The 19,190-nt window shown below is 42.1% G+C and overlaps 1 protein-coding gene across 1 annotated transcript in view; it reads left to right on the forward strand.

Moving 5' to 3' along the window:
* The window catches only part of LOC140480029 (AP-1 complex subunit mu-1-like), a 72,963-nt gene that overhangs the window by 8,852 nt on the left and 44,921 nt on the right, over positions 1-19,190 (forward strand). Inside the window, exons 2-3 of the mRNA XM_072574563.1 lie at positions 11,453-11,609; positions 12,873-12,940. Of these exons, the coding sequence (XP_072430664.1) occupies positions 11,453-11,609; positions 12,873-12,940 (225 nt within the window). The remainder of the gene's footprint in view (positions 1-11,452; positions 11,610-12,872; positions 12,941-19,190) is intronic.

Raw genomic sequence — 19,190 nt, forward strand, 5'->3', positions numbered from 1 at the left:
TAAATTGAAATTTTCTTGGGCTACGTTCAGTACAGCACGACAGGTTTCTGTAAATTAATAGAGCAAAGGAATTTGTTGTCTCAGAGAATGAGTTTACAATGGGCTGCATAATTGTTAGGGATCAGAAACTCCACAATAAGCTCCTTTTGTGGCTTTGGTATGTGTCAGTAATCGTCACAGGTTGAAGGAGACGCTGTCTGTTCAGAAGTTGGGATATGCTTTATCAGGCGTGTCTTTGCCTTTTGTTTTATTTCCATGTGGGCATCGCTGACTCGGCCAGCATTTTTTATCCATTCTTAATTGCCCAGAGGGCAGTTGAAAGCTAACCACATTGCTCTGAGTCTGGAGTCATGAAATATATTAAAGATTTTCAGTGCCAGGTACATCCTTAACACCATTGGAGATAGGGAGGAGAGAGCTCTACTTTGTTTGACCTGTCCTTTTCTAACATTTGTGCAGTTGATGGAGAATTGTGGGAAACTTTGAATGATACCCCAGTCTAGAGAGTACAGATACACAGAAGAGATATATAAGTCTATCAAGGATTGCACCTCCTTTTAGTAGACCATTGGCTGGAATCCCAGGGAGTCCCAAAAGCTTTGTATGATTTTAATTGTATTGTAATTGTATTCATCTCTTCATCGATTGTTGATTCATCTGTCTTGGCCTCCGTTTCCTGATGGGAGATATTTGCATTTCACCAAATCAGATCTCTCATTTTTCTGACTACTGGTGCATGATGGACTGTTTAGCTATGAATAGGATTGCATCATTTGTGGATTTTAGAAATGCCTAAACATGGTAGTAAAATCCATATACAGATCTTTGGGCCTCATAGCAGGATCTATCTTCCATATCTCCATACATTTGTATTCTTTCAATAAGCATTGTCCATTAAATCGCTTTGGATGACTCCGGTTGCGCTGCAGAATGCTTCCGACTTCCCTCTATGCAACTTCAGAATATCACGGTGGCACAGTGGCTAGCACTGCTGCCTCACAGCGCCAGCAACCCGGGTTCAATTCCCGCCTCAGGCGACTGACTGTGTGGAGTTTGCACGTTCTCCCCGTGTCTGCGTGGGTTTCCTCCGGGTGCTCCGGTTTCCTCCCACAGTCCAAAAAAATGTGCAGGTCAGGTGAATTGGCCATGTTAAATTGCCCATAGTGTTAGGTAAGGGGTAGATGTAGGGGTGTGGGTGGGTTGCGCTTCGGCGGGGCGGTGTGGACTTGTTGGGCCGAAGGGCCTGTTTCCACACTGTAAGTAATCTAATCTAATCAGGGCAAGCAAGTAATCTTTTCAAGAAGGTTTTGCATTTCCGTGCAATTGTTATGAAATCGATCTTAGTTTGTTAAGGTTGAAAGCCACCAATTACTATGGTTGTTTCTTGTGTGATGGATTTCATACTGTTCTACTGGATTAATATCACTGTCCAGCTTGATTAATATTACTGCCAACTATGGAGTTGTCTTCAAACTTGCAGAGAAAACTACTTTTACTGACAGGAAAAGTCTAGGCATTTTTAATAATGCCAAAAATGTTTCCTTTTGCATGGCAATTTGACTCTGAAGGCAATGTTAGCTCGATGCATCCATCCATACCACTTACAGTGCTGTCTATGATTGTGTCTTTGGCATGTTTGGATTTGTGCTTTCTATCACATCATCTGAGTAGCTAATAATTACAGTGAACATTTGAGGCTCTAACTCAAATTCTTGTGGTACACCATGAATCACACCCTGCCAATTAGTATGTGCACATTATTCTATTCTCCTCTTCCTTTCTCTCCACCAGTTTCCTGACTAGGTCAATAATAATCATCTTATGATTTTCTCCGAGCTGTTTATGGGGATACGTTAAATGCAAAATGGCGACACAACCAAAGACATCATACTTCAGCAGTACGCCATTGGCTATAAATACTTTAGTATGGCAGACATGCTTGCCATATTTATGCCATAATTCTGTTCAGAACCAATAACTTCTTATGTTGAAAGTAAACAAAGCGTAAAGTCTTTGGTACTTAGAGCCAAAACTTAAGGGGAGGATTAGAGAGTTTTGAACAAATTAAATTTTACAAAGTAATAAAAGTAAAACAATCTATGATTATATGTACATAACAGACACTAACAACAGTTGAAGTAATGTGAGGCAAATGTGAATTAACAGACAATTTGTGGTTGAACATCCAAAAGCCTGACCTTTTAATTATCTGATGCAGTCAAAACATCCCATCAAGATATTAGACACACAGTGAGTCATCAAGTCTCATTGGAAGTCTGTCTCTTTTACAAGTGTTTACATTTGTCCACTTTCAAAGATCTAGCCTTGGAACTTCCTCACAGGCATCTCCATTGTGGACTGTCACAATGGTTACAACATGATGGTACTTCAATTGCTTCCCCTGAGACTGCATTGCACTGAAGTCTTGACGCTGCACACTAGCATCTACTCACAATATCAGCTCCTTCACAGACAGGCAGCTTCACTAAGATGGTGCTAGCCTGGGCTTTCTTTGAGCTCTAACAATTCTCAATTGCACTACTTGTGGATTTCCTTACACCCACTCGGCTAGGACAAAGTATCAAAGGTTTCTTGGGACTTGTACTGTGTCAACTGCCTGGAATCAGCAGCATTTGCATTGCTTGAAGAGACTTTCAGAGCCCATTGATTTTGTTTTAAAGTGACTTAGCTTCAGCTCCGAAACAAAACAATTTACTGCAAGCAATGTAGACACCATGTCTCCAGCTCAGCAAACTCACTTGCTGCTTTAAGACCCAACCTTTCTAGCTGTTAACCTCTGAAAGTGACTGGGCCCCAGCCTATTTGGTGTTACAAACTTCAAGATGCTTAATTGCAGTTATAATATTTTCCACACTTAAAATTTAATTGTGTTATGGACTTGGTAGTTCTGGACTGGTGAAATCTCTGAGTGAAACCCAACTTCATGAGTTTTAATTTTGCAGTTTGGTTACTGTGGTTGTGAGTCACTGAATGTATTTGCATGAGGCTGTTTATCTGTTTTTCATTACGCAAAGGAACAGACCATTTTATATATTCGACAAGTTGGAAAGATCTTACCATAAACAACAAAAAGATTCAATCCATTTCCCTAAAAGCATCCTTTACAGACATTCAATGCTAGTAATGTATCATTCCTATCTTCACTTTAACATATTTTTTATTGAACCGATGAGGTTGCAAATCATTCCTTCTGTGATTTCCTGCGTATTTTTCAGATATAATTCTCTCCATTACTGTCTCCACCACCCCCAACAAACACAGACAAGCTAACTCTCTGACTAGGACTACATTGAGGCTTCTAAAACAGCTCATGACATAGTTCGAGCTTTATTGATCTGAAGCTTTGCAAACCAGAAGTTGCACTTCTGCTGGGAGTAACCTGTTCCTCTGAGTGGATATGGCCTCTCTCTTCAGTGGTCCTCATTCCTTCTTCCAGTGGCTTATCCTGCTCGGAGTGGCCTCTCTTCGTTCCTACAAGTAATGCTGTATTCCAAAAACATCCATGTCCGCGAGCAACTTTCTTGTTGGACTGAACACATACTGCTGTAAGAAATTCTCCCAGGCACAATCTTGAAATGCTTGCTGTTTGTAGCTACCTGCAAGCCAGTCTATATTTGGGTAATTAAAATCCGGAATTATCATTACTCTATATCATTGGCATCTCTCTCTAGTTCCTCTACATGCTACCCATTAATTGGTATTCTATGGATCACACTAACCAATGCAATTGAACCTTTTTGTTCTTCAGCTCGAATCAATTTAATTCTGTTCTTGAACCTGCTGGGATGCTTTCTTTCACCAGACAAGGTTTACGAAGATGTTACCTGGTATGAAGGTGCTAGCCATGAAGAGAGGTTGATTAGGTTAGGTTTGTTTTCATTAGAAAAAAGGAGATTGAGGGGGGACCTGATTGAGGGCTACAAAATCATGAAGTATGCAGACAGGGTAGATAGAGATAAGCTTTTTCCCAGGGTGAAGGATTCAATAACGAGAGGTCACGCTTTCAAGGTGAGAGGTGAAAAGTCTACATGCGGCAAGTACTTTACACAGTGGGTGGTAGGTGCCTGGAACGCGTTGCCAGCAGAGGTAGTAGAGGCAGGCAAGGTAGATTCAGTTAAGATGCGTCTGGAAAATTGCATGAGTAGTTGGGGAGCAGAGGGATACAGATACTTAGGAATTGGGCAACAGGTTTAGACAGTAGATTTGGATTGGTTCAGGCTTGGAGGGTCAAAGAGCCTGTTCCTGGGCTGTAAGTTTTCTTTGTTCTTTGTTCAGACTGCAATGCTGTCCTTAACCAATACTGCCACCCCTTATCTTTTCCTCCCTTTTCTATCTTTTCTGAACACCTTGTACCCAGGAATATTTAGCACCCAGTTGTGCCCTTTTTTGAGCCAGCTGTTATCACCACAGCTATTTCCACAATGTAATCTGAGCCATTAACTCCTCAATCTCATTAACAATTCTCCATGCATTCACACAAATGCACAGTGATCCTGAATTAGATTTCTTGCTTTCTCCCTCTGAGTTTATCTATTTATCATTATTTATGCTCATGCTACCTGTCTCTCCAAATATTTTGTGCACCTCTACTATTCTCTTCTGGTTCCCATAGTACAATATTCCCAAAGAAAAAGCTTCTTCATATGTGAGTAGTTCGGATATGGAATGTAGTAGAAGATGTGGTGGAGGTGGGTTCAATTGAGGCATTCAAAGGGCATTGCATGGTCATTTGGAGAGAAATGATGCGCAAGGGTCAAGGGGAAAGGCACGAGATAATAGAACCAGTGCAGTCTTAATGGGCCAAATGGCCTACTTCTGCACCATAGCAATTTTCTGGTTCTGTGATCCCTGCCAAGAACACTTGTTTAGATATGCATGAGGTTAATTGAGGGATTTAGCTGCAGTATTGAATTGCTGTTTAATGTCATGATCTGCCTGTTCTGTGTTTTTATTTCCATGCCCGTTCATTGCACCACTAATAGAACATTGTGCAAATTTACTCCCAAATTACATTGTGGAAATAGCTGTGGTGATAACAGCTGGCTCAAAAAAGGGCACAACTGGGTGCTAAATATTCCTGGGTACAAGGTGTTCAGAAAAGATAGAAAAGGGAGGAAAAGATAAGGGGTGGCAGTATTGGTTAAGGACAGCATTGCAGTCTGAACAAAGAACAAAGAAAACTTACAGCCCAGGAACAGGCTCTTTGACCCTCCAAGCCTGAACCAATCCAAATGGATACCATTTTAGAGGTCTGAGGGTACTTGTAGCACCAAATAAAGAAGTCCAAATGATTCCAGTGTTGTGATGTCTGTTTCCATTTGTGAATAAGTTCAGAACAAGGATCATAGATGAAAGAATCACTATGGAAACTGCATGGAGATTCCTAAAGCAGGTGAAATACAGAATTTAGGAAGAAACTCTTGACGCAAAGTGTTGAGATTGCAGAACATACTGCCACTTAGTAGTTAAGGTAGATATGAGGAATAAAAGTACATAGCATTATGCAGGTAATAAGCAACTGGACTAGGTGGAGGCTTGTATAGAACATAAACAGTTAAGGTCATAGAGATGTACAGCATGGAAGCAGACCCTTCAGTCCAACCCGTCCATGCCGACCAGATATCCCAACCCAATCTCGTCCCACCTGCCAGCACCCGGCCCATATCCCTCCAAACCCTTCCTATTCATGTAGAGTCATTGAGATTGCAGGTAACGGTTATGTAGAATGGTTTGTTTCTGTGCTGTAAGTTCCAGCATTAAATATAAAAGCACCTTGTAAGCACTCTTAATAGCTCAATTAAATTCAAATAGAACAGCCCAAGTAATGAGACTGAGAATAGCTTATGGGAATAGTCAAAAGCATAGCATTAAAAATTATCCATCCATTGAAATGATGTTTAGAGCAAAAACAAGCCACAAGATCTAGAAGCAGTATGTTTGGGACAATTAATTTTTAGCTGGTTTCTGAAGTTTGGGAACTGCTATACTTCACTAAGCACTAACCCTGTGTTATTCAGGGCTCAATTCTTTGTTTTTCGTATGTAAGTGGCCTTAAAATACCACAGAGAATTAATAATAACAAGGAATAGCCAAATTAGCTTTAGGTTTTAGGTTCAGTTTCATATTATTGCACTGGTGTGTCCTAAAAAATAATGTGATTGAAAGTTTTAAGAATGTGACTCCAGGATATAAACATATGATCTAGGCCGAGGCTTCAGCATGACTCTGAAAGAGTTGAAGGTTGCTTTTGTTTGTGCGAAGGCCACATTTTTTTATTTTGCTTTAATGTTGATTGTGGACCAAATTGGGAAACGGACTATTTTACAACAAAGGACTGAGGAAAGAATTGCTGTTCTTTTGAAAATAAACATGTTATTCAAACATATTGTCAGAAATGTTTACTCTGTTGAGTCAAAAGCAGTGGGAGAAACTCAAAGAGATGAAAGCCCAGCATTAAGATGTGTACACAAGTGAGATTTGTGGAATTGTGACTAGTTGTGGATGTCAAAGGTCATCAGCCAGACAAACTTTCTGAATGCTTACTGGTAACTGAATAGCTTTGGGGTATGACCAATAGGAGTGAGAAGCTGTCTGAGCGCTGGAAGGGAGATGGTGTTAGAATTAGAATCCCAACTGTGTAGAAACAGACCTTCGGCCCAATAGGTCCACATTGACCCTCTGAAGAGTATCCAACCCAGACCCACTCCCCTACATTTACCCCAGACTCATGCACCTAACCTTCACATTTCTGAAAACTACGAGCAATTTAGTATGGTCAATTCCCCGAACCTGCACAAGTTTGGATTGTGGGAGGAACCCAGAGGAAACTCTCGCAGACATGGGGAGAACGTGCAAACTCCAAAAAGACAGTTGCTCAAGACTGGATTTGAACCCAGTACAGTGGTTAACCACCGAGCCACCGTTTTGTGTGTGTGTGTGTGTGTGTGTGTGTGTAAAAGCCAGTTATCATCTTCCACCAGTTATACCATGAAACTATCAGAAATAGGAGCAGAATTTGTCCATTCAATCCATTGATTCTGCTCCACCATTCAACAAGATCAAGCTACTGATAATCCTCAACTCCACTTGTTTGCCTTTTTTCCCCATAATCCTGATTCCCATACTGATTAAATACCTCTTTTTATTATACTTCATGACCCAGCCTTAAGAGCCCTCTACAGAAACGAATTCCACAGATTCACAACCATCTGAGAGGGCCAGAGTTGGAGGATCTGAGCTATTGGGAGAGGCTGAATAGGCTGGGGATGCTTTCCCTGGAATGTTGGAGGCTGAGGGGTGACCTTATAGAGGTTTTTAAAATCAAAAGGGGCATGGATAGGGTAAATAGACAAAAACTTTTCCCTGGGATGAGGGAGTCCAGAACTAGAGGCCATAAGTACAGGTGAGAAGTGAAAGGTATAAAAGGGATCTAAGGGACAACTTTTTCCACACAGAAGGTGGTGTATGTATGGACTGAGCTGCCAGAGGAAGTGGTAGAGGCTGGTACATTTACCACATTTAAAAGGCACCTGGATGGGTATGTGAATAGGAAGGGTTTAGAGGGATATGTGCCAAGTGTTGGCAAACGGGACTAGATTAGGTTGGGATATCCAGTTGGCATGGACAAGTTGGACACAAGGATCCATTTCCATGCTGTACATCTCTGTCTTAAGTGTGAGACCCCTTAATCTGTGTTTATATTTTCTGGTTTCTCACATAGAGAAGCAATCATTTTGCATTTACCCTATCAAATCCTCACTTTAAGCAATTGATTTTAATCACATCAGAGACTTTATAATTTGCGAACCAATTGCTCTGCATCTGGTGAAGTGAAAGAACCTGAAGGAAAAGCTCAGATAACTAAAGGACTTGGGGAAAGAAAAGGACAAGCATAACTGAACTGATTCCCTGGTATGTTTTCCTCCTCTATCCATAATACCAATGTTTTTTGTCTGTCTGTGTCAGTCTGTATGTATGTGTTGGGGGGGTTTTCAAAGGAGGTTAGCATTTTCTCTAATAGAAATAAATGCTGACATCACATAGTTGTTTACCTGTGGTTAGAATCTCCTTATTTGCAATAAATCGGAGCTCTTGCAAAGTATAAAAACCTGGTCTGTGTTTTCTGTTAACCTGAGTCTATCTGACAGGTATTTTGGGGACTTGTACAAACTTCGATAAAATTTTTAATTTTTGCAATGACTTTAGGAATGGTGGGGCTTGATATCCATTGTGCTACCCAGTGAGGTGTAACAGTTTGTAACTGGGTCCATTTACCATATGGCACTATTCAAAGTTGAAGTGGACATTTTTCTTAATGAACTAGCTAATATTTATACCTCAATACTACCAAACTAAATACCAGATATCCATCTTCTCTGCTTTTTGTAGGACTGAGTTATGCACAAATTTGTTGCCATGTTCACCATATAACTGCAGTAACCACACTTGAAATTGTCATTATAAAGATTAGTACTGATTAGATCTGCATTGCCTTTCATTTGCAATAATTATCTCACACTGAAAGCCCCACGGTCACAAATTTATTCAAATTAAGGGTATTTGGGCACAATCTAGAGAAAACGGCTGTTTATTTATAAAAAGGTGTTACAGAAAATAGTAAGTGGGTAGAAAATTGACAAATGAATTTTAATACCACTGCAACGTTTGCTATGTGTTTGATAAAAGTGGATAGCATAACTGGTGAAAGCTGTAGAAATAGCAAAAGCTAAGGTTGAAAGAGAATTGAGCTTGTTCCAGGCAGAGATTAAATGAACCAGAAGAGTTTGTTAATTAAAATGATCTAGGATTAAATAAATTAGTGGCTGAATGCACAGAAACCTACGAAGTTAGAGTCGCAAGTAAGTGATGCAGTAAGGCATAATAATACTGAAGCTAAATTCTCTGACTTCATCAGGGAAATGCATTCTTACTATACTAGTGCAAATTGTATATGTCTCTTATTCTCATTCAGTTCTTCAACATTACCTCCCATCATATTATTTGTTGTGCTTGTTTCACAAAGTTTAGCTCATGAAATGGATCTATATTTTTTAATGGGCCTTTTGGGGCAGCACGGTAGCTCAGTGGTGAGCACTGCTGCCTCACAGCGCCAGGATCCTGAATTTGATTCCAGCCTCGGGTGACTGTCTGTGTGGAATTTGCACTTTCTCCCAGTGTCTGCGTGTGTTTCCTCCCGGTGCTCCGGTTTCCTCCCACAGTCCAAAGATGTGCAGGTCAGGTGAATTGGCCATGCTCAATTGTGCATAGTGGTAGGTGTATTAGTCAAAGGTAAGTATAGGGTAGGGAAATGGATCTGGGTGGGTTACTCTTCGGAGGGTCAGTGTGGACTTGTTGGGCTGAAGGGCCTGTTTCCATACTGTAATGAATCTAATCTTTTGAAAAAAATGCATTCGCTGTTTGTGAGGCGCAGTTGTGTGCACATTGCCTGTCTTGTTTACCATATAACTGCAGTAACCACACTTGAAAGTAATTCTGTGGCTGTCATTACAAAGATTAGAACTGATTACATCTGTACTGTCCTTAATATAGAATATGGATATCGCTGGTAAGGCAAGTCTTTTCTAGCCATGTCTGACTGCCCTTGTCAAAATGGTAGGGAACCTCCTTAAGACAATTATTGGAACAGGAAAAGGCCATTCAGCCCCTTGACTCTGATACACTTTTCAGTGGGATCATGGCTGATCCGACATTCCTCACACCCACTTTCCTATCCTCTCCCCATAACTATTAATTCCCCAACCGATACGAATCTACCTATAGTAAATGTACACATGGGCTGTGCCTCTGAGTCCACGAACCTGACATCTTGAGCCTCTGCTGTGCTTTTGATTGTGGGTGTTTCCACAGCACCGGTGACTTGCAGGATTTTGGCTGTGTGATGATGAAGCAATTAAGATTAGAGTGTTGCTGGAAAAGCACAGCAGGTCAGGCAGCATCCAAGGAGCAGGAAAAATCAACATTTCTGGCAAAAGCCCTTCATAAGGAATGGCCATCTATTTATAAGTGCATTATTTGGAAGGAACTTGGAGTAACAATTTTCTTGTGGACAGCTGCTCTTTTCCATCTGTCTGGTAGAGATCATAAGTTTGGAGTATATGCCTGTAACAGAAGGATTGGATGTTTGAGGTGATGGATGGAATGACAGTCAAATGGGTTATATTGTTCTAGATGGTGTCAAGTTTCTTGTGTGTCATTGGAGCTGCAGTATTCCAGAAAACTGGAGACAGAACTATCATACCCCTTATCTGAGGATGTTGGAAATCCTGTGTGGAGTCAGCAGTTTTGGTTTCATGACTCTGTCCTTCCTGGTACTCAATCCATCAATCAGAAGTGGAATATCTGACGAGGGACCACATGCCTCCCTCTTCAACAGCCAGTATGTGTCTTTGTTTGCCTTTAAGGTTTTCACATGGGTAAATATCAGAAGCTTTAATTGCACACTTAAGGGCCTCAGTTGGCATGGGGTGTGTTTGCCATCCATACACCTTCGCACTGAGGAAGAAATCAGACAGTACCAGGAAGGTTGTGGGGAGGCCCCCCCCTCCCACTGCCCTCCGGCCTGATTTAAATGCTTCCCCACAACTATAGGGGATGCCATTAAATCCTACCCAGTGTGTTTAACAAAATGATCTAGTTCCCTTTTAAGAAAAAGGTGATAACATAGTTGAACTGCCCATGTTGATCCCTGTTCTCAATGATGTTGCTTTCCCCCCCCCCCCCATATTTAATGGTTCTTTTTTGAAGCACAGAGAATCCAGTGGAGGAAAGGTGTAACTTGTATCGATTGGAAATGCAGCCTGCTGTCTATATTTTGGATGTTTGCTTACTTTTTTTCTAAAATGGACATTTAAGAATGAACAATTATAAACTTCATTCAAAATGATATGTCTAGGATCAGGACTGAATTTCTGATAAGCTACACTAGACTTCCACTGGGGTTATTTGATCCAAGTCATGATTCAAGCTCATTTTGATCAATCTCAATGATGTGGTCACATTGATCAAGGTCAAATAAGTATTCTATGCTCACAATCTTGAACTCCACGTATGGTACATGTTATGGCACTAGGATATCTGACATGAATTGACATTAGCCATTATCCTATAATTGTGACATGTAGAGTGGGCTTTGAAATGACTTGGAGGTGGAAACCTTGGAGTCTTTCAATACATTAGTGCTTGATAGACAGGGGAAGGAGAGACGTGTTTTCATTTTCTTTCTTCATATATAGAAATAATTGAAAAAAGAATCCAAAGCCAATATTTGCATGCTGGATCAAACAATCTCTGTGTTTTATTGTTTCATGACCCTCTTGAATTATAATTTATTTGTTGCAGATGTTAAATACGTTTTGTCAGTCATGTTCATAACATGTACAGTTCTTAAGGTTTCTTTGTTTTTTTTTGTCAGGTTCTAATATGCAGAAACTACAAGGGTGATGTAGACATGAATGAAATTGACTACTTCCTACCGATGTTGATGCAGAAGGAGGATGAGGGGATGAGTTCCCCGTTCCTCATCCACGGACATGTTCACTTCCTCTGGATAAGGCACAACAACTTATATTGTATCCTTTCAAGTGGTGGCAAACTCTTTTGTAGCCCATTGATTTAGTGCAGTGTGTGAGGGAGATATTTACTGTATCCTCAGCAGAGAGGATTGTGGAATCCTACTCTGTTTACCAACATGGTTTATCTTTGATAACTTACACCCCCGTCGATTGCACTGATAATGGGTAATTGGAGTGAGTCTGTGAGTCAATTTGTATTGCAGCCCTCTAAGGATAAGCAAGTTATAGCATCTTCTTACCCACAGGAGGATTAGCCAGAGGATATCTAGTGTTTTTATTAGATAAGATTATCAGCTAGTTTATACGCTGTTCACCTGGGGACAATGGATGGATATGCTATTAGCAGTGCCCATCTGGAACCAGAGATCCCATGGTAGTCTGTAACTAGAAGAGGAGGCAGGAAATGGCAGTATATAGCAGTGGGGCAGTTGGAATTACTGCTGCCACTACACAATGGTATGCAGCTGGAGAGTCAGTTGTGTTTTTGTACAGATTCGAGAGTGTGTTGCTGGAAAAGCACAGCAGGTCAGGCAGCATCCGAGGAGCAGGAGAATCGATGTTTCAGGCTGCAGCCTGCTCTTCAGATGCTGCCTGACCTGCTATGCTTTTCCAGCAACACACTCTCGACTCTGTTCTCCAGCATCTGCAGACCTCACTGTCTCCCTGTGTTTTTGTACATATAGGGCCATTAGATCCAGGCAATGAATCTTCCAAATTGGGGTGCATTTGAATCAGGGGTGGTGGGCAAGGATTCAACCAGCTGTTTAACATGTAAGTACCTATATGAGATTAAAGACCGGGATATTAAATTTCGAATTTAATTCATAAATCAAAAATAGTTTTTTAATTGTGCTGACCAAACATTGCAGTTGACCATATCAGTGGATAATGCTTTACTTGCTGTTTTTCTCTGGCTACTCTTTTGACATTGGAGTCAAATAATACTTGTGTTTAAAATGGCAGACATAAAAAACATATTTGAATTTAAATGTTCAGTTGGCTACAATAATTTCTCACTCTTTATTATGGAATATATTTGCCTTAGTATATGAATTTAACAGAAAACTCAAAATAAATCCCAAAATGTATAAACTGTATCATCTAAAGAATATTGCAAAGTGAATTAAATCAAGTTCTGATTCAGGTCCTGCTGCAATTACTTTTGACATTTTTGATTTGGTTTAATAGACTGGTCAATTAAGTATTATAATTGTTATGATGTGGTTCTGCAATTTAAGTTCTTTAACCTTGAACACCAAGTGGTAGCAGTGACAAAGAAAAATGCAAACGCAGTGCTAGTTTTTGCATTTTTATATAAAATTATTCAGGTGAGTGTCATTCAGTAATCAGTGTTCTCGTAATATCAAAAGTAGGTTAGAGTTCTGTACGACCTTAGCCTTGGACTTATACATTGAGTCAGACTGAATGAATTCTTACGTAGAAACTCAAGTTTTGATTTTCCCATTTTTAGATGTAGAATGGGTAATGCTTTCTCAAAGTCAAAAGTCTATACCTCCTTTATAATTACACCTACGCCCTTATTTCAATATTTGCAGTGAGCTGTGGACTCCTGTTGTACCTCTAGACTCAGCTGCCCGGTTTAGGAATCTCTACTTTGGTGCAGATGTCTCATTGACCTTGGCTTCTGGATAAATCGTGTGAGGAAAGGAGAGCAGGAATGGGGCGAGAGTGTTCAAATGGGCTGGCTACATGCGGTCCACAGGAGTGCAGCAGTCCTGGGAGGAATGTCCCAACAACTCTCAGCTCCTCAGTAAACTAACAAAGGCCTGTTGCAGTTAGGCTACATGTAAGTAATTGTGAGCATTGTTTGCCCAGTGCCAGCTCCAGTGCAGGCAGGTGAATATGTGGCAGGGGTACAGCAGCAACCTATGTAGTATCTTCAGTGCATTAAAATTTTTCAAGGTGCTTCACAATAGAGTGAGGCAAAATTGGACACTGTTAGGACAGTTGGACACAAGATTAGTCAAAGAGATAACTTTCAAAGGGATATCTTGAAGGAAGAAAGTGAAGTAAAGAGGCAGAGATGTTGATGAAGGATATTCCAGAACTTGGGACCTTGGCAAGCCATCAGTAGTGGAGCAGTTAAAATCCAAGAAGCACGAAGCTCAGAATTGATGCATTGCAGATATCCTGGAGAGTAGTGGCTACAGGATAGCCATTGGATTCCTGTTATCACACATGTTTGTGCTGGGTGCTGGAGATGCCGAGGCAGCCACTTTTCTCAATATGGCAGTGTGGACTGTTGGCAGCCTGGAATTGTACCTTTTTGCCTCTGTATTCCGCCAGGAACTTTGGCATAATGAGGACCAGTTTCCACCCCAGCCTGACCTGCCATTTTGTCATACGAAGCAAACCCAGGTTCACTATATTCGCATTCCAACATTAGAAAACAGCACCTTAAGTGGACTGGTTTGGCCTGACTCAATCTCAATTTTCCCTTGGGCTCACAGGAACTAATGTGACTCTTTTGCTGTCACTATCACATCACCCAAAATGATTTCAATCCGAACCTTTTTCCCCAACCACATCAGACAGCCCTTGTCCATCATGAGATGTAAATGGTAAGGCAAAAGAGAGGTGCCTGATTTTGCTGCCATGGCAACAGCAATTCTCAGGACCTTCTGGTGAGAAGCTGGTGCTGAATTTCAATATTGGAAGTGGGGTTTTGAAATTTTCATGGAGAGGGCATACCAGGCCTATTTGAGACAAAATCCGAAATGATTTCCAACATTATGTTTTTTGTATTTAAAATTTCCAGCATCCACCGTATTTGTTTTTTGGGAGCCTATTTAAGAAATAGGTAGAGTCCTTGGATCTAACTTTGGGTTCAAGTCCCATTCTTGGATTTGTTGGCCAGGGAAGTTGTACAGAGGAACCTTGATTATCTGAACATCAATTATCCGAAAATTGGATTATCCAAACAAGATCTGAAGGTCCGATAAAACTGTTACAGCAAAGAGGTGTTACTGACAATGGTGCGACCATCTCATCTTAAAATGAGTAAAAATGAATTTGGATTGCCTGCACTGAAGATGTGCAAACATTGCAAAAGGATGTGCTAATGACTCTGATACAGCAATCTCAGCCAGTCAATTGTATCAGTGTTAAAATAAATTTAACACATAAAAATGACTGACATGCTGAAGGATTTAAATGCGTGACAAAATCAGTGGTGGCTTCATTCCCTCGATGACTTTGTTCCAAGTACGTGTCTGTTATAAGCGAACAAATTGTTATATTTACTATGTCTGTGAAGAGAAAGTGGACAGCAGTGACAATTGAACATAAAAGCAAGATTTTACAGCGTCTGGATTGAGGTGAAAAAGCATCAAAGATCACACAAGAGTACAACACTGGGATAGCACCAGTGTCTGACATCAGGAAACAAGACCAGCGATTGAGAAATTTATCGATATCAGAACAGAGACCCTCAGCACTGATCAGATTATCAACATAGTCATGGAAGAACAACAGGAAAGTACGGACTGCCATGGATGGTAAGGAAAATCAGATACCAGCATCGCCTGCAGTCCCCATTAACGAAGTTATCGACAGTTTGCGACTTTTCCTGGAGTGGTATGAAGCACAAGGTGAAGTCAATGAAGTTAAATTGATGCATCTTTGTTAAATATTTGCAAAATAAAAGACATCAGCACCTCATGCAACAGCAGCTAGATATTTTCTTTGAAAAATAATAACCGACTTCCACCTTAATTAATTTTATTTACATAAAAGGTGCTGTGATTTGCAAAATATCATGAATTTTTAAGCGATATTCAGTGTTTCTACAAATTTTAGTGATTGAATGAAATAAAAACTGTAAACATGCTTTTTAATGCAATTATGCTCAATATGGCTTCCTTTGTTTAAGGTCAAATCAATTATCCAAATAATCAATTATCCGAACAAAAAACTGCCCGCCCATTGCCTTCGGATAATCGAGGTTCCTCTGTATTCATAATATGGTCAACCAATTGAGCATCAACTTGAAAGTCCTTCTTACATACTCTAATGGCAGGTGGTAAGAGAGGGACAGATGCCTGGTCTTCCATATGATAGAAAGAACTTAGCTCTACCATCACTTTTCATGTTTCCAGGCTACAGCCAGCGTGTAACTGTTCCTGTTGCCATAGCAGTTTGGATACTTTTGGTGGCAGTTTGGCTGCTTTGGCTGGACAATTGGCATGGATCAGATTGGTGCCAACAGCACAACGTTCAATCTCCATTCCAACTGGGTTGGATTTGAAAACTGTCTCCTCACCCTGTCTGGGGTGGAGATCATTGTGTTATGGGTCAGGCCTGACTATATATGGAGAACTCAGGATGACAAAGACTTTTTAAGAATGTTCTTTCCTTCAGTTCAGCCTTGGTACTCTTTGCTCTGCCATGGTCTGTCAGAGGGCATGCTTTTCCAATTCTCAGCTACAAGGTTTGACTGCACTTGTCAGGCCTCTAACTACGTTTTAATGTTGTCACAGTGGTCTCAGTCACCTTCACCTCATTTCCCTCCTTGGCAGTGTTAGCTTCATTCTCAGCAGCAGGAATTCCATCTGGCTCATGCCTTTGCATGTCACTTGATAGGAAAATGGGTTGGTATTAAACTTTGCTTGGCAACTTTGAACATTGCATCACATGCTACCTGATCATGTCATGTTTAATCATTTTAGTATGACAGTCAATCACACTACATTTGCTCAGACCTCCATAAATATTATTCCTTTCCCTTTGTCACCTATCTCTCTCAAGTAGAACTGAATGTGTTACAATCTGTCTGTGGAACAGAGAGATTTCAGTATCATTTATAAATCAAAGCAAGTCGGATTTAAATGATTTTCTGAGCTGGTAATACATAGCTGCTGAATACTGAATACCTGTGTGCAAAATCCTTGCACTCCCAGTGTTTTTCTTACTCCTTGTAAGGGCTTTTGCCCGAAACGTCGACTCTCCTGCTCCTCGGGTGCTGCCTGACCTGCTGTGCTTTTTCCAGCACCACACTTTTCAACTCTCAGCTTCCCTCTGCCTTGCACCAATTTGTTTCTGTCCTTTTTTTTATCTGGCCTGAACCTTCCTGTTAAGTGACCAATCTAGCCCAACGCATTTGCCAATTCAGTGCAGTTAATGTAAATTAAAGATTGAACAACTGAAATTAACCAAATGACTTTTCAAGTTTAAATTAATAATGTCTGCCCCCTGCAGGTTCATTCTGTGCTCCAAATCTTTACTGGTTTCCTCACAACCTCCCATCCTCCTACAGTAATATCTGGATTTTAGCATTGCTTTGCTAATATTCCCTGGGTTTGCTCCCAGACTGAGACACGCAGACGTGAAGTTCTATTTTGTTCCCTGGGATGCTTGTAGCTGTGCCTGGGAAAGCAATTCACAATTCTGGGCAAGATTTTGCAAACCGAGACTTAACTGTGCTGAGTCATTGTGCCTTCATTTCTCATCATGTGACTTCACCTGTGCTTTCAACATTCTCAGACACAGAAACAAAAACAGAAGTTGCTGGGAAAACTCAGCAGATCTAGCAGCGTCTGTGAAGGGAAATCAGAGTTAACTTTTTAAGTCTGGTGACCCTTCCTCAGAACTGATGGTAGCGAGGAAAATGTTGGTTTATGTGCAAAAGGTAGGATTGAGGGAGGGAGTAAGGAGGAAACGATAGGTAGGGATAGAGTCCAAAGAGAGAGAATAGTTGGACAGATAAATGAATAGATAATGATCTGGCTGGAAGGGTGAATAGCTATTAATGGAGACTATTGATAGCTACAGTTGAAAAGTGTGGTGCTGGAAAGGCGCAGCAGGCCAGGCAGCATCCGAGGAGCAGGAGAATCGACGTTTCGGGCATAAGCCCTGCTACAGGAATAAGGCTGGTGTGCCAAGCAGGCTGAGATAAAAGGTGTGGAATTTGGGGGAGGGGTGCTGGGAATACGATAGGTGGAAGGAGGTGAGGGTGAGGGTGATAGGCTGGAGAGGGGTTGGGGACGGAGAGGTCGGGAAGAAGATTGCAGGTCAACAGGGCGGTGTTGAATCCGGGGACTGAGGTAAGGTGGGGGAGGGGAAATGAGGAAGCTGGAGAAATCTACATTCATCCCTTGTGGTTGGAGGGTTCCTCGGCGGAAGATAAGGCGCTCTTCCTCCAGGCGTCGTGTTGCCATGGTCTGGTGATGGAGGAGGCCAAGGAGCTGCATGTCCTTGGCAGAGTGGGAGGGTGAGTTAAAGTGTTCAGCCACGGGGTGATTGGTTGGTTGGTGCGGGTGTCCCAGAGGTGTTCCCTGAAACGTTCCGCATGTAGGCGGCCTGTCTCCCCAATGTAGGGGAGACCACATCGGGTGCAGCGGATACAGTAAATGATGTGTGTGGAGGTGCAGGTGAATTTGAGACGGATATGGAAGGGTCCACTGGGGCCTTGGAGGGAGGTGAGGGGGGAGGTGTGGGCCAAAGTTTTGCATTTCTTGCGGTTGCAGGGGAAGGTGCTGGGAGTGGTTTAAACCTTCCCCTGCAACCACTCCTGGCACCTTCCCCTGCAATCAGGTCCACACCCCCCACCAACCCAACCTCCACTCCCGGCACCTTCCCCTGCAATCAGGTCCACACCCCCCCCCCCCCCACCAACCCAACCTCCACTCCTGGCACCTTCCCCTGCAATCAGGTCCACACCCCCCCCACCAACCCAACCTCCACTCCCGGCACCTTCCCCTGCAACTGCAAGAAATGCAAAACTTGCGCCCACACCTCCCCCCTCACCTCCCTCCAAGGCCCCAATGGATCCTTCCATATCCATTGCAAATTCACCTGCACCTCCACACACATCATTTACTGCATCCGCTGCATCCATTGTGGTCTCCTCTACACTGGGGAGACAGGCCACCTACTTGCGGAACGTTTCAGGGAACATTGTGAGCAGCAAATGCAGGAGACTAGATTGTGAAAAGTGCAAATAAAGTGCTGCTTTACCTGGAAGGTATATTTGGGCCCGTGGACACTGACAGGGGAGTAGAGTAAACAGGCAGGTGTTACACCTTCGGTGATTGCAGCAGAAGGTGCCATGGGGCTGTGGGGGTGGGGAGGGGGGGGGTGTAGGGAGTGAAAGAGGAGTGGACTAGGGTATCCCAGAGGGAATGGTCTCTGGGGTAGGTGGACAAATGAGGGAAGGGTTTGGTCGTGGCATCTCTCTGGAGATGGCAGAAATGATGGCTAGTGGTCTTCTGGATGTGGATGCTGGTGGGATGGTAGGCAGAAACCTATCGTTGTTGCGGGACTGAAGAGAGGGGGTGAGGATGGAATTGCGGGAGATGGGTCGGACCCAGTTGAGGGCCCTATCAACTACAGTGCTGGGGAATCCTTGATTGAGGAAAAAGCTGGACATTTTGGAGGCTCCCTTGTCGAAGTTGGCCTCATCAGAACATAGCCGATGGAGACAGAGGAACAAGGAGAATGGAATTGAATCTTTACAGGAAGCAGGGGCGTGGATGTATAGTGCAGGTAGCTGTGGGAGTCAGTGGTTTACAGTGGATATTAGTGGCCAGTCTTTCCCCAGAAATGGAAACAGAGATGTTG

Source organism: Chiloscyllium punctatum, chromosome 7 (genome assembly GCF_047496795.1).
Source record: "Chiloscyllium punctatum isolate Juve2018m chromosome 7, sChiPun1.3, whole genome shotgun sequence".
NCBI classification, from domain to species: Eukaryota; Metazoa; Chordata; class Chondrichthyes; order Orectolobiformes; family Hemiscylliidae; genus Chiloscyllium; species Chiloscyllium punctatum.